The following is a 13,993-nucleotide window of genomic DNA, read 5'->3' as shown; positions in this document are numbered from 1 at the left end:
ACGAATATGTGCTGGCCTGGCTGACCTTAACTCAAGCTAACCTGTCCTTTCCACTTTAATGTATTTGCCATTTTTCTAAAATACGACTGCCGTATCAACGTTGTTGCCCATTTCTGCAAATCTCTCATCTCCTGAAAGGACAGTGCTCCCCTACAGTTCTGTTTTGATTATCTGCATCAGCAGAATTATATATAGTTTATCATTTATTAAATTTTCTCAACATTTTTTATCCTGGTATCCTAATCTTGTAAAGAAACCAGTACATCATATGGGGGTCTGCCACTAGAACGTATTATTACAACTACAAAAAAGGGTTGATCCCCATGAGAGTGTGAATGCGGGGTCAGAAAATGTCATGTCTGTCTAATCTGCTCATTTGTTTTGCTTTCCCGTGTTGAAGGGTAAATTATGGTCCAACAGTGGTGTTAGATTAAGCCCTGAAGTTGCCAAGATATTTTGCTTTAGTGACTGGCTAGAAAACTGACATTCTCAGGTCTCACTGCCGATGGGAAAGAAATCTCCATAGTGCTCCTTTAATCTGTGAAATTGACTATTTATTTTTCATTTTCCTTACAGTAGGTTCACTCTATTAGTTCAGTCAGAAAACCCAAACTGCTTTTGTTATGCCTGGTTTTCCTGTCAGACAGAGTACAAACACAGAACGGTGAAAATGTAATTGATATCATACAGGAAGTCAGTGCTGTACAGATTTCACCAGAGGCCCTTGCACAAAGTTTAGATTCACCAAAACTGTCTGTGGGGGAGAAAGAGCGCGTCTTCCACTGTCGAGTTTCACTTAATTTTCAGCCCTTTCAGTGAGGTTACGGAGAGGACGAGAGAGAATCTATGTTCAGACTTCTTCTTAAACAGCACTTGGTGGGTCGACCAAAATGTCAGGATTCCCTTCCGAATTATCTGCAGCAGAAGGTTGTCAAAAAGGTGACAAAGGTGCAAAAAAGAAAGTAGATTTATAATCCCTCACTGTCCTATATTACTGCAGAGTGACTGCATATGTTGTTGTTACAACTGCATACAAACTGTATTTATGTAAAGTGTCTGTGGTTAATAAGGCTTAGTATAGAAGTCAACATTAAACAGTATATATTCCATAGCAGCGTTTAAGACCAAGTTACATACTAAGGCAACACTAATATCATTAGTTAGTGTTATAATCATAATTAATTGACTCTTTATCCCTCAGATGTCTTTCTTTCTCTTTCCTAGAGTTTTATTGCCACTGAGTGGTATATAGTTAAAACTGATTATTTGCTAATTCCCTAATTATTCCTATTTTAAGCAGTTTATTTGTGCAATCAGTAAAGTATTTTACAGCATGTCTGACTGTCAGATTGTCTCAGATCACAGAAATCTAACACATCTAGTCATCTCTTCTCTTCAACAACAGATGCCCACCTTCTCCCAAATACTTTTTTATATATCACAGTGCTTTGCGTGAACAGCAGTGTGCTGCATCACAGCTGACGTTTGTCTGCCGTTTTCTAACTATCTCCTCACAAAGAGTCAATGCCCCTGGGTTAAGATAAACTTTAAATTGTCACTGTCCACTTCCCAAAATGGCTGAAAATATTATCGCACTTCTGTATTTTGCCATGTTGTTCAAATCTTCATGTCTACAGAATCATGACTGTTTCAGGGTTTGTTTGTTTTTCAGCCGGTGAATCATAATACCTGACATTTACTGCTATCTAATCTAATCTCATCTCACGCATCAGTGCACATCTCCGACTGAGAGGAACTTAAAAGTTAAATGTCAAACCTTTCCGCTTGTCCTTTTTATAACCAATGATGTAGTTTTATAGAAAAGTCAAAAAGTGAGATGCTTACAGTGCATCTTCGTTTCATGCTTCTATGAGAGAAATCTGTAGGCAATAAATACGACATATTAACAATATGGTATTTAACTGCATTATCTCACATCTGATCTGCGGGATAATCTTGTTTCACACTCTTTGGCACAAAAAAAAGGTTAGACACAGCCATCAAAAGGAGAGCCTCTCTTAAAATAAGGGCTCATAATAAAAGTGTCCATATGCGCTCACTTCATATTGTGTCAGCAACGTTTAACCATCCTTCCCACAGCTCTATTAGTCATCCGGCGCATAGCCAGAGGAGAGCATTTAAACCACTTATTAAAAGGTGTTCCTGTTTCTGTTGTGAGTAACATCTGGAAGCATCTGCATAATCCAGTTGTGTTCACAGCCGGTGGAAGGTGGTGGGCACAGACTGCACACAGAACTGGAAGAGTCTCTTACTGAGGATAACGCCGGCGCAGATCAGCGCGATGCCGCTCACTACGGTGGAGACCACGATAGCCAGGATCAAAGATGTCGACATCTGGCCCTGCGGAGCCAGGCCTTGAGGAGCTGCTGGGAGAGAGGAGAGGAGGGGGCTGATAAAGATACCTCAAAAATTGTTTTAGTTTAGATGCGTTCAGATTGGAAAGACCTTTGATGGAGTTATTGCTTGGCATTAAAATCAACTGCCAACACAAAATGGCCCCATCATCCAAAAAGTAGTGTTTGTTACACACCTACAGCGCCGACACATGTGACGTTGTCGCTGGCCAGTACATCGTCGTCGTCGTCGCAGAGACAGACGATAAGGTGAGTGTCTTCATCTCGTTTGCAGCTCTGCGTTTGACAATGGCTGCAGTTCAGCTGCACCTTGATCTCACACTCGCCGTGACTCTCCATGGCTAGAGGGAACAACGGACAAACACAACACACACAAACTCTTCATTGGAGGGAGATCATTATGTTTGCAGGATACTTCAACAAGGCCTGCAGATATATTATATATCCTTTTTTTTTTGTATTATTCTTTACACTTGTTAAAGCACTTTGTAACTTGTTTTTGAAAAGTGCTCTACAAATAAGGATTATTATTATTATTATTATTATATCTATGTTTCTTTTTCTCAGCAAATCCCATGAAAAGAAAACCAACAACCAAACCAAAACCAATAATGAATTGATCCCTCTCACAAGTATAGTCTAATGCTTTATAACTCCCTATTATTTGTGCCATATAGCTAAATAGTTGTCCAAAAATATACATATAAAAAACAAATCATCAATGAGCCACACTGTTGCACTGAGTCAATTACTCATATACAGTCCCCAATGCTGTAAATACTTGCTAGAGCATCAGCACGCAACAGAGTATTAATCCACAGCTGAAAATAGTCCCCAAGAAATGCACTATTTACTTCTGTTTGAGTAACATTTACAGAAAACTACAGTGCCCAGCTGTTTTTGTTTTATGCTGTAGATGTAAATATATCTTTTTTAAATTTATTAAAAGGCTAACTCATTTCCTAATGGTCTTAGGGCTGAGAGCCACAAACCAGGTAGAGAAGTAAGAAATTACTGAGAGATGGACTAACACACTGTTGGTTTTGGTGTTTTCATTAGATTTGTTGACAGCAAAAGCCTGGTCCTTTAATCCCTGAACGCATTACATGATGTGCTATAAGCAATGTGATCAATTATGTGTGTATTTGTGTAAAATGCAGTATGTACTTGTAATAAAATGGTTCTATAATACATTAAAATATCATTACTGGCTCAACATGTTGGGATATATTATACATTAAGTAGCAATAAGATTCTTTGGTAGCACTTTATAATAACTACACACTATAAGGAGTTCATCATTTATAAAGCATTATTCATACATTAATACACATTAGTAAGTCATTTATAAACACAGTTATAAATGTTTTATTCTTTGTTATCTATACACTCCTCTTCAAAACTCCAAGATCTGCGCTTCCAGAGATCTGCTGTGATGGGACCGCTAACTTGACATGACATGCAGTTATTTAGAAATGGTCTAATAGTGCATGTTCATTGATGTTTTTTGACACTTAATAATACTGCAATTCATGATTAATTCTGGTAGTTACTAATGGTTAGTAAAGTATTTTGCGTGAGCTCATCTAAAGTGAGGACTATCTATGCCTTACAAAGCATTTACAAATGATATTGTAACACACAAGAATCTATCTTCTGAACAGAAAAAGGAAACGGACACAACACAAAGTGACACAGAACATATTATTTATTACAAAATGCCTTTCACCCATTCATTCACAAAAGAACACAACAACACGAGAGACTATTGCTGCATAAACTGTACAACTGTTGATGTAAAATTAACCATCTACAACCCAACCCGTTCTCACTCCCAAGTCGTCACATATGGACCAATGGTCAAGACCCCTTGTTGTCACTTTATAACACACTTGGGAAAGCCCTGTGGCATAGTTTTTTAATGCTAAAGACAGGTCTAGAATATTTAACACTATTGTAGAACTTTAGCTAGTTTACCAACCTAGGTTCTGAGGAGTAGTGTGGGGGTAAGAAATAGACTGTGTGTGATTAAAGAACAGTGGACAGGTTAATTACAGTCAGCACGGCACGGCACACTCTCATAGTATTCTCATAGTACACCAACCATGTTTCAAACAATCCCCAGAATAAGAAGAGCTCTTTCATAAAAAATACAATTTTAAAAAGTGTCCAGTGTCTTTCAGTTATTTGTATCTCTACCTAGGCAGGATAATGAACGTGTGGTGGATCTTTCTCCTGTAATCTGATGTGTCAGTCCTGTTAAATGGGATCAGAAGCAGCTGGCCACACTATGGTCCGATCTCATCATACAGGGTGCATCATCTCTGGGACTTGCTCGCCATCTGCATCGAAGAGTTGACCTCTAAGCTACAATCCAGGGTCTCAAAAACCAGGGTGCACGTATAGTGCAGAATAAATCAGATAAATCATCACAGTCAATGTTCTTCAAATAAGATCTCATCCCGTTTGTCAAAACGCAATATCATCACCCTGTTGTCTAGGGACTCTTCTTAAGTTTTATATTGTTATAAGGTTACCAAAGATTTATAACTTTACCAGGTAGCATTTAAGCAAGACATCACTAACGTTACTATGAATAAATGAAATTTCTCTTAACATTACATTAAATTAAATTACAACCAAAAGATACTGAACAGAGTTTACACATTTTAGTCAAGGAAATTATCTTTAACATGTATTATCATAAATACCGTAAATAAAAATACCTCTGAAAGTACTACAAGTGCTTACACATCCATAAGTACCTCCAGAGATTAGTTTGAAACCACGACACAAAAAAATACTGTTACGGACTGTAATACAGTTCACGACATCGTGTTCACAACATCCTCCGACTGCTTTTAACTTACAGAAATATGGTTTTAACCCGCCCATTTAAGCTAGCATCATGCTGCACTTTTAGCTCTCTCCTAAAGGTTACAAACTTTACTCACCGGAGTTTCCAGGGGTAAAATGACGGCATTCAAAAATCCCGAGTGATGGTGTCTTTACACTCTTAACGAGATCTTACGCGCTTCTGGGCCCGTGTGATCTCGATATGCCAACTGCGTCTTGCAGACCGCTTCTCTCTGGTTCTTCCTCGGTGCAGTCTGGCGCTAAAGTGAGAGCACACGGCAAAGACTACTGAATGCGCCAAGGGTCACAATAGGGCTGCTTTCCAGTCTATGTTTAAGCCCGTATTTTTTATGTGGGCTACAGTCTATGGTAAGGAAGAGACATGGTTGAGAAGGGCGGCTTGACCAGAAACCATACTTTCACTTTTTTCAAAGTCAATATTGATATATTATATTGATATATTATAGATATTGCGTATGGAACGTCTCGGGTTACGTATGTAACCCTGGTTCCCCGAGAAGGGGAACGAGACACTGCGTCAGTTACGACACTATGGGAACGCCTCTAGGCGTAGCAGGTCTTAACGTGAATGAAATCACTCCAATCCTATTGGTTTGTTGCTAGAACGGTAAGGTGTGACGGAATAACCGGAGGAGTATAAAGCACACCTGTACACACTCATCATTAGCTTAAACTATGAAGCAGGCGCTTCAGGCGGGGAGAGAGGTGTGGCGGGCCGACGCAGTGTCTCGTTGCCCTTCTTGGGAAACCAGGGTTACATACGTAACCAGAGACATTCCCCTTCGAGGGAACTCGAACTGCGTCGGTTACGACACTATGGGAACGAGATACCCACTAAACCGTGCCGAAAACCCCGCCTGCCTCAGTGTGTAATAAAGTGGCACGACGAAGAGGAGAGCGCACGCCAGGTGCCGAAGGAAGGTGAAGACTGTAAAACCGAATGAATGTGTGCAGAGTGGCCCAGCCAGCCGCTAAACAAACATCCTGCAAAGAGGCCCCGGAAAGGAGAGCTCGAGAGGCCGCCATGCCTCTGGTAGAATGAGCCCTCACAGCTACAGGTGAAGGCAAACCGCGCACCTGATAGGCCAGGGAAATAGTCTGAACAATCCAGTTGCTAATAGTATGTTTGGATGCAGGGAGCCCAGCCCTGGGGGACCCAAAACACACTAGCAGCTGGTCAGCCTTCCTCCAACGGGAGGACTCAGAGTGTAAATACTCAGTGCTCTGACAAGGCAGAGCAGATGAAGTCTCCCGTCCTCCGCCGTCACATGAGGTGGAGGATGAAATGCCTGCAGCACTGTAGACCCTGCCGCACAAGAAGGCACTTTAGGGATGTATCCTGGACGAGGGTGCAGGATAGCCCTAATATTCCCCGGGGCAAAGTCCAGGCTTTGCGGGGAAACCGAAAGCGCTTGGAGATCCCCCACCCTCCTCAGAGAGGTGATAGCAAGGAGAAAGGCCATCTTGAGGGTCAAGTGCTTAGCCTCAGCTGACTCCAGGGGTTCGAAGGGGGCCTCAGCCAATGCCCCAAGAACCACCGCCAGATCCCAAGTGGGAACCTTGGACCGAGTCGCAGGTCTCATCCTCCGGGCACCACGGAGGAAACGTACAACCAAGGGAAGTTTCCCCAAAGACCCCTCCCTCAGAGGGGTGTGGAAAGATGAAATAGCTGCCACGTACACCTTGAGGGTGGAAGGGGAAAGACCAGCAGAGAACCGGTCCTGGAGGAACTCAAGTACCTGAACCACCGGGCAGGTAACAGGGTCCACCGACCGCTCCCTACACCAAGTGGAGAAAACACTCCACTTCAGGCCGTACATCCTCCGTGTGGACGGGGCCCTGGAGCTGAGGAGGGTCTCGACTGCTCCGGCTGTTAGACCCGCCTCTACGTACTGTGCCCCCTCAGGGGCCAGACCCACAGTCGCCATACGGCGTGGCAAGGGTGAAGAACCCGGCCCTGTGCCTGGGACAGCAGGTCTCTCCTCAGAGGGACCTGCCACGGCGGACCGTCCAGAAGCGACATGATGTCCGAGAACCACACCCGGGTTGGCCAGAACGGGGCTACGAGCAGTAGGCTGACATTGTCCTGGCGCACCCGCTCCAGAACCCCCGGGAGCAGAGCGACTGGGGGAAAAGCGTACAGACGTAGCCTCGGCCACGAATGTACCATGGCGTCCAGACCCAACGGGGCTGGAGGAACGAGAGAAAACCATAGCGGGCAGTGCGTAGTCTCTTGAGACGCAAACAGATCCACGTCTATGGGGCCGAACTCTTCGCACAAGAGTTCCACCACTTCGGGGTGAAGTCTCCATTCCCCGGGCCTCAGCCCCTGCCTCGACAGCAGGTCTGCTCCCTGATTCTGCGTCCCCGGGAGATACATCGCCCTGAGCGATAGTAACCTCTGCTGGGACCACAGGAGGATCTGACGCGCCAGTCTGTACAGAGGGCGCGAGTGCAGACCGCCCTGGTGATTCAGATAGGCCACCACCGCTGTGTTGTCCGAACGAACCAGGATGTGGTGGCCTTGGAGATCGGGCAGGAAACTCCTTAGAGCCTGGAACACCGCCAATATCTCGAGACAGTTGATATGCCACTCGGACTGATGCACCTGCCAGGATCCCCTTGCAAAGCGGCCGCCCATGACAGTGCCACAGCCCGTGAGGGAGGCGTCTGTCGAAATGACCAGCCGGCGACAAGACCCTCCCAGCACGGGCCCCTGGGACAGGAACCAAGTTTCCTTCCAAACTGATAGGGAACGAAGACAGTGTTTTAAAGTGATGGCTTGGCCTAACTTCACCCCTTTCACGGCAGCCAATATGGTGTTGACACGTGCCGGAGACAATTGTGCCCGCATCGTTGTTGAATCACATACTACCCCTAAGAACGTAGTCCGTTGGGTGGGCGCCAGCACACTCTTCTTTGCGTTGAGCCTCAGCCCTAAACGCAGCAGATGAGCCAGAACGACATCTCGATGCCGAACCGCCAACTCTCGAGACTGGGCTAGGATGAGCCAGTCGTCGATGTAGTTGAAAATCCGGATGCCCTGGAGCCTCAGCGGGGCCAGTGCTGCACCCATACACTTGGTGAATGTGCGAGGGGAAAGTGCCAGGCCGAATGGAAGAACCCGATACTGGTAAGCCACACCCCCGAAGGCGAACCTCAGGAACTTCCTGTGAGAAGGACGGATGGAGACGTGGAAATAGGCGTCCTTTAGATCTATCGTGACGAACAAATCCTCGGATTGGATGTGCGTCACGATGGCGGGGATGGTGAGCATCTTGAACCTGAATCTCCTCAGAGACCGGTTTAAAACCCGCAGATCCAAAATAGGGCGCAACCCTCCGTCCTTCTTGGGGACTATGAAGTACTGGCTGTAGAAGCCGGCGTCTCTGTCTGGGGGGGAGACACGTTCCACGGCCCCTTTCCTCAGCAGAGTAAGAACTTCCTGTCCCAACACCGGACCTTGCTCCGGGCGGACCACAGTCCAAACCACCTCGTTGAATTTTGGAGGGCGGGTTTTGAACTGTAGTCGATACCCATCTATGGCAGTGCGCAGGACCCACGGAGCAATGTTCGTCAGGCTCCGCCAAGCCTCTGCAAAGTCTGCCAACGGAACCAGCCCCTCGGGGCTGGTGGTCGGTGCCTCGTGTGATCTTCTGGTGGACCCCTGAAGCCCCAGAACGACAGGGGAGAGCCGCCGAAGATCCACGGTGAGTGAGTCTGGACGCCGCCTGACTGCAGACCCTCGGGGCATGCTGGTAAAAAGCTAATGATGAGTGTGTACAGGTGTGCTTTATACTCCTCCAGTTACTCCGTCACACCTTACCCTTCTAGCAACAAACCAATAGGATTGGAGTGATTTCATTCACGTTCAGACCTGCTACGCCTAGAGGCGTTCCCATAGTGTCGTAACTGACGCAGTTCAAGTTCCCTTCGTTATTCACTAGTTTTATTTTGAAAGCGTAACCGGACGTTGCGTATTTATTGTTGCTAACTTGACCGCCGAGACGTCCAAAAACGACACTAAAGGGTTTTAACCCAGGCCGTAATAAAGCTGAGACTTAAGACGCCTAACTGAGACTTTTTTCAATCTCATTTGTAATGTTTTGTATGGCCTAGATAGTCCTTACTTTAGAGAGAAAATACTTATTAAATAATTTCCTTAAACATTCTATTTGATCGTATGAACCATAGGCGCATAAATATGGTTTTTCATTGGAAGAACACTTTTTATCAAATACAATCATTAAGCACATCATTGATGAGCTGGTAGTGATAGATGATCTGTCTCAGAGAAACGGTACCAGGCCTGTAACGGTGAGGCTTTTACCCAGTAAAGTTAGCTGGGGCATCTTTCGAGTAGTCTTAGTAGCATCCTTTGGGGTTTGCCACTGGTAGATTTAGGCATTATGCTGAGATTGTTTATATTCTTTCTCTGGAAAGTATAAAAAAACAGGCAGTTAACCTATGTCATCATTTTTTTTTTACTTTCCAAATGACCTTAACAACCATTAACAACTCATAAATAAATGGCTTGTCATTAAAATAATACTTCATTTATAAATAGTGAACCGATCATGTATAAAGTATGAAAATACAATTATTAAGCACATTATAGATGAGCTTATTAATAAAGAATACAACATATATAACTGTTCTTATGAATGACTTACTAATGTGTATTAATGTATGAATAATGCTTTATAAATGATGAATTCCGTATTAACTAATACTTAACTAATGCTTTATAGTGTGTAGTTATAAAGTGCTACCGATTCTTTTCCATTAATACATTACTCTTCCACTAAATAACTCTAACCTGTCGACCTGTGACAGTGCTCCATTGTTTCTTTATACAAATTATGAATACAAGGAGAAGTAGGCTTATGCCTCGTGTGTCGTATATTATCTGTCATTTAAAGACTAAAGGATGATCTAACTACATTACAGAATTTAATTCTAAGCGTTAAAGGTTATGTCTTTGTTTAGATCTCGCTGGCAGATGACTGGCAGCGCATGCAGCAGCAGCAGCAACAACAACAACAACAACAACAACAACAGTGCCTTTCACATGAGAAAGGAAGTCTGCCTGTTGGCGCCAAATGCAACGGGCTACATGAGGCTGTGAATTAGTCAACTTCCTCTTACTCGAGCTAAATAATGAGAATCAGATGGCTGGTAGTCTCAGAAAAAAACAGGTACAAGCACACACACACACACACACACACACACACACACACACTGGTACACCCTGAGGTATTGACTGGATCAACTGCTCGGAGAACCAAGTGCACAGAAAATCCAAGAGCTCAGGATTTAATCTTCACACCGACAGCATCTTTGCTTTGGGATCAGCCACGTTTATAACGCAAGCTGTTCCTGGAGAGACTCTAAGCAGTGATGTAACTTCATGTTACATAACTCCAAAGGTGTCCCTGAGTCTTCATATCACTACTGAAAAAAACTAGAGTTAATGTCTGTTAAATCCGCATGTTTAAAAGTGTAAAAGTTCAACAACAATCACATCAGTTTCAACTAATTTTGTCATTATTGAATTTGTTCTTCTTCATTTTTATCATTTTGTCATTTATGTTCTATTCATCTATTCATTGATGTCATGTTTTTAAATTTTAAACCTTTTACAGTGCTGCTAACCACCACTAAGATGCATAATCCATCTGGTATACATAAGGTATACATGGAGTCTCTTTGCTCTCTACTCTCCTCAATTTCTGCTTCATTTTTTCTACTCCACTCTCCACACTATCTCTATCCGCATCACTGTCTTACTTTCAGTATGAAGTGATGTGTTGAGTCCCTCTCACCTGCCAGAGGATGAAGGAAAATCTCTCCCATTGGATGGATGAATGAGACTCCATTTTGGCCATCGGCTGTGATCTCATCCGTCAGCGCAGCGTCACCTCCTGTCACAAATTCCATGTTGTGAACTCTCCTATCTGTCAGTATTATTATGTCGAAACCATTCTGATCCATTTATTACAGTTTATGCTTGTCAGTTTGTTAGCGTGCTGCCACTTTTGACAGTTTTCTCTCCACAGAAGAACACCATGTTTGACAACACCCTGCATTTTTACCTTGGTGGCAGAAAGTCGAAAAGACACAAAGTTATTATTAGATTTGAATGACCTTACTATTAACCTCCTCCATCCTGCTGGTTCAGGCAGGCAGTCATTTCTCTCACGGATAAAAGCAAAGAAAACTGTATAATTATGTGTATGATTACCATGGCAACAAACTATCTAGTAGCACTGCGAGGTTGTCCTTGACAAAACTGTACAGGAATGTGACTGACAATTAGACGTTGCAAAAAGTTTTCCAGTTGAAAGTGTTTCTGTTCAGAGTCAAGAGCAACCAGACAAGCATAACTTCTGCTTTAGACTAAGACCCAAATCAAATTAAATCTTTTAAGAAAGACAGTTATGCCACACATATGATGAATATTCTTCTTTGAGGGGTTTAGTAGAGTGTCGGGGATGAAATCACAAGACAGAAGAAAATAATAGACATAAAAGGGATTTGGTTTTTAGTGCAGGGGTTAGAAATGGTAAAGCATGGTATTTTAAGGGTAGCTGACAGAATACTTTTACCTCTGTAACCTCCTCCGCCGCCTCCAGCTGTGCAGGCCCCACCTCCACCTCCGAAACCCCCAAAGGTGGACCAGCTGAGCTTGGACAGGGCAAGGGAACACGAGGACCCCCCCTCAGCACCCTCCACCAGAGACTTCCCTGCGCTCAGGTGAGGACTGGGACTGTCTTTCCAGCCTCCACCTCCACCTTCAAGGAAGCAAAGCAAAGCAACACTATTATATTTAGAAAACTATTACTAAGGAGAAAGGAACTAAATTACTGCAAAGTCAGACAGCACTAGGGACAAATCATTATTCACTGATGAGAGCTGAACGTGAAGAAATTCTTGATCAGATTAATTTTTATTTTGAGGAGCGATGCTGCTGTTCATCTGGATTAACTTCAGTCCACCTTTTGTAAGTGAGTAGGGTTTGAGAGGGTTTATTGGCTAGCAGTATGAAAGCTGTGGATACTTTCACAGGATGTTTTGCACCCCATATTGAATTCAAGCAGGACACCAGTGACGGCAGCGTCTTACGGAGGCTGGAGACATGGCTGGCTGTACATTTTTGTAGAGATGGGGAAACTGAAAAAGAAGCTAGCTTGATTTCCTGCAGAGGAAGTGAACTGGTGAAATAGACACAGCACACCCTTCCTTTAACTTTGGACCTGGGTGATATCACTTCTGTGATTTTGTAGACTCCTCACAAGCCACAGAGGACATCAACAATTCACAGGCTGATTAGTACACCTCATGACTAGTAAACAGATTTTTAAGTCTGAAGATACTACCTTTTCAAGTTCGAGACTTGGCAGTCTCGGCAGCATGGTTCACAGTATCATGACAGGACCACACCAACAATCAACTGTTGCGCTGTTTTCTTGAGCTCTAGCTGCCTATCAGTAGCCATTTCTATCAGCTTGCATTGGCTCTAGTCAGCCGTTACTGGAGGCTGTCTGCCTGAGCACGGTGAATTAGCGGCAGAATCATTCAGTGAGACAGAGTAGTTTGACTGGGTGTTCTGCCAGCACATCGGGCTCTGTTCAGTGTGACAGGGCCATCGAGGAGTTTCTAGGAGGCAAGATTTTCCAAGGAATGAGCTCAGTCTTGTCAAGAATAAGTTTGACATGGTGGGAAGACCTCCAGCTTGAGGTCTGATTAAAGCAAGCAGAGACGGGCAGAGGAGAGGAGACAGTCAGCACAGAGCTCTTGTTCTGTCCTGTGCTTGTCTTGTTGTTGCGTTTCTTTGTTTTTGCTCACAGGCAGCTGGTGGGCAGACATGAGAGGGTCAACAGCCAGTCTCCCATACAAAGATACACAAGAACGTAGGACTTTGTTGCACTTGCCTTTTGTTTATCACTTTACACCTATCCACAGCCCCACACCACTGTGGTTATATTGTCCCTTTTTTATATTTAACTTTTGCTGTAGTGCAGTGATGGAGACGGATACTTTTCAGCAATGCAAATAACTATAAAGAGTCATCAGGTTAAATCACCAGCTGATCAAGCCCCCTAATCTAAGCCGATAAAATATATATACAGTGCAACTCTAGTCTCATGTGACTGTGTGAATTGCCACACAGTTCAACATGCAGCTCTCACATACACACACACACACACACACACATTCACAACTTCTCTACACACTACTAAGAGCTAAATATTTCCACTGACGCTCAGATCTTTATCCAAACAATCCCACAGAGGTTTCAATAAGATGAGCTGATCTGTGTTGAGACTCTGTTGGTCAGAAGGGATTTTGTGAAAACGTTCCAGCAGGCTTTTGCAGGAGCAAATGGAGACCTCTCCCACATATGTCCATATATGTCTTGCTTGAAAGGTCAGGACCTGTCAGGATACTAAAAATACCATCCACATAGATCCCATTATCCACAGGCCAAACACATCCCGCTGTGTGAGTGCATGCATGCATGCCAACGCTTTGAGTGTATGTGTTTACAGAACAAACAAATCCTCTCATGGCCTTCAACATGTCCCTTTAGGCAGATTTTAATGCTACATTTAAGGAAAATGGAAAACATGCTTTTGATATAACACAAAAGTGTATAAGTTTCATGGAGTAACGTCATCTAAGGCTTATAGTACTTCAGCACGTAACCTTTCTTGATTGGAAAGCATGTACCTGAGTCT

At 43.8% G+C, this 13,993-nt stretch overlaps 1 protein-coding gene across 2 annotated transcripts in view; it reads right to left on the bottom strand.

Annotated features, from left to right (window-relative positions):
• ltk (leukocyte receptor tyrosine kinase) overlaps positions 1–13,993 on the bottom strand; it is a 72,874-nt gene that overhangs the window by 10,732 nt on the left and 48,149 nt on the right. Inside the window, exons 16-19 of one of the 2 annotated variants that reach the window (XM_038728926.1) lie at positions 11,861–12,046; positions 11,078–11,176; positions 2,552–2,716; positions 2,274–2,387 (exon numbers count right to left, since the gene is read on the bottom strand). In XM_038728926.1, coding sequence (XP_038584854.1) covers positions 2,274–2,387; positions 2,552–2,716; positions 11,078–11,176; positions 11,861–12,046 — 564 coding nt within the window. The remainder of the gene's footprint in view (positions 1–2,273; positions 2,388–2,551; positions 2,717–11,077; positions 11,177–11,860; positions 12,047–13,993) is intronic. The other variant, XM_038728927.1, reaches the window with a different exon arrangement.

Source organism: Micropterus salmoides, unplaced genomic scaffold, assembly GCF_014851395.1.
Source record: "Micropterus salmoides isolate LMB-PRFRI ecotype aquatic unplaced genomic scaffold, ASM1485139v1 Ms_hic_scaffold_19, whole genome shotgun sequence".
Taxonomy (NCBI): domain Eukaryota; kingdom Metazoa; phylum Chordata; class Actinopteri; order Centrarchiformes; family Centrarchidae; genus Micropterus; species Micropterus salmoides.
This window is presented reverse-complemented; position numbering and strand designations above follow the sequence as displayed.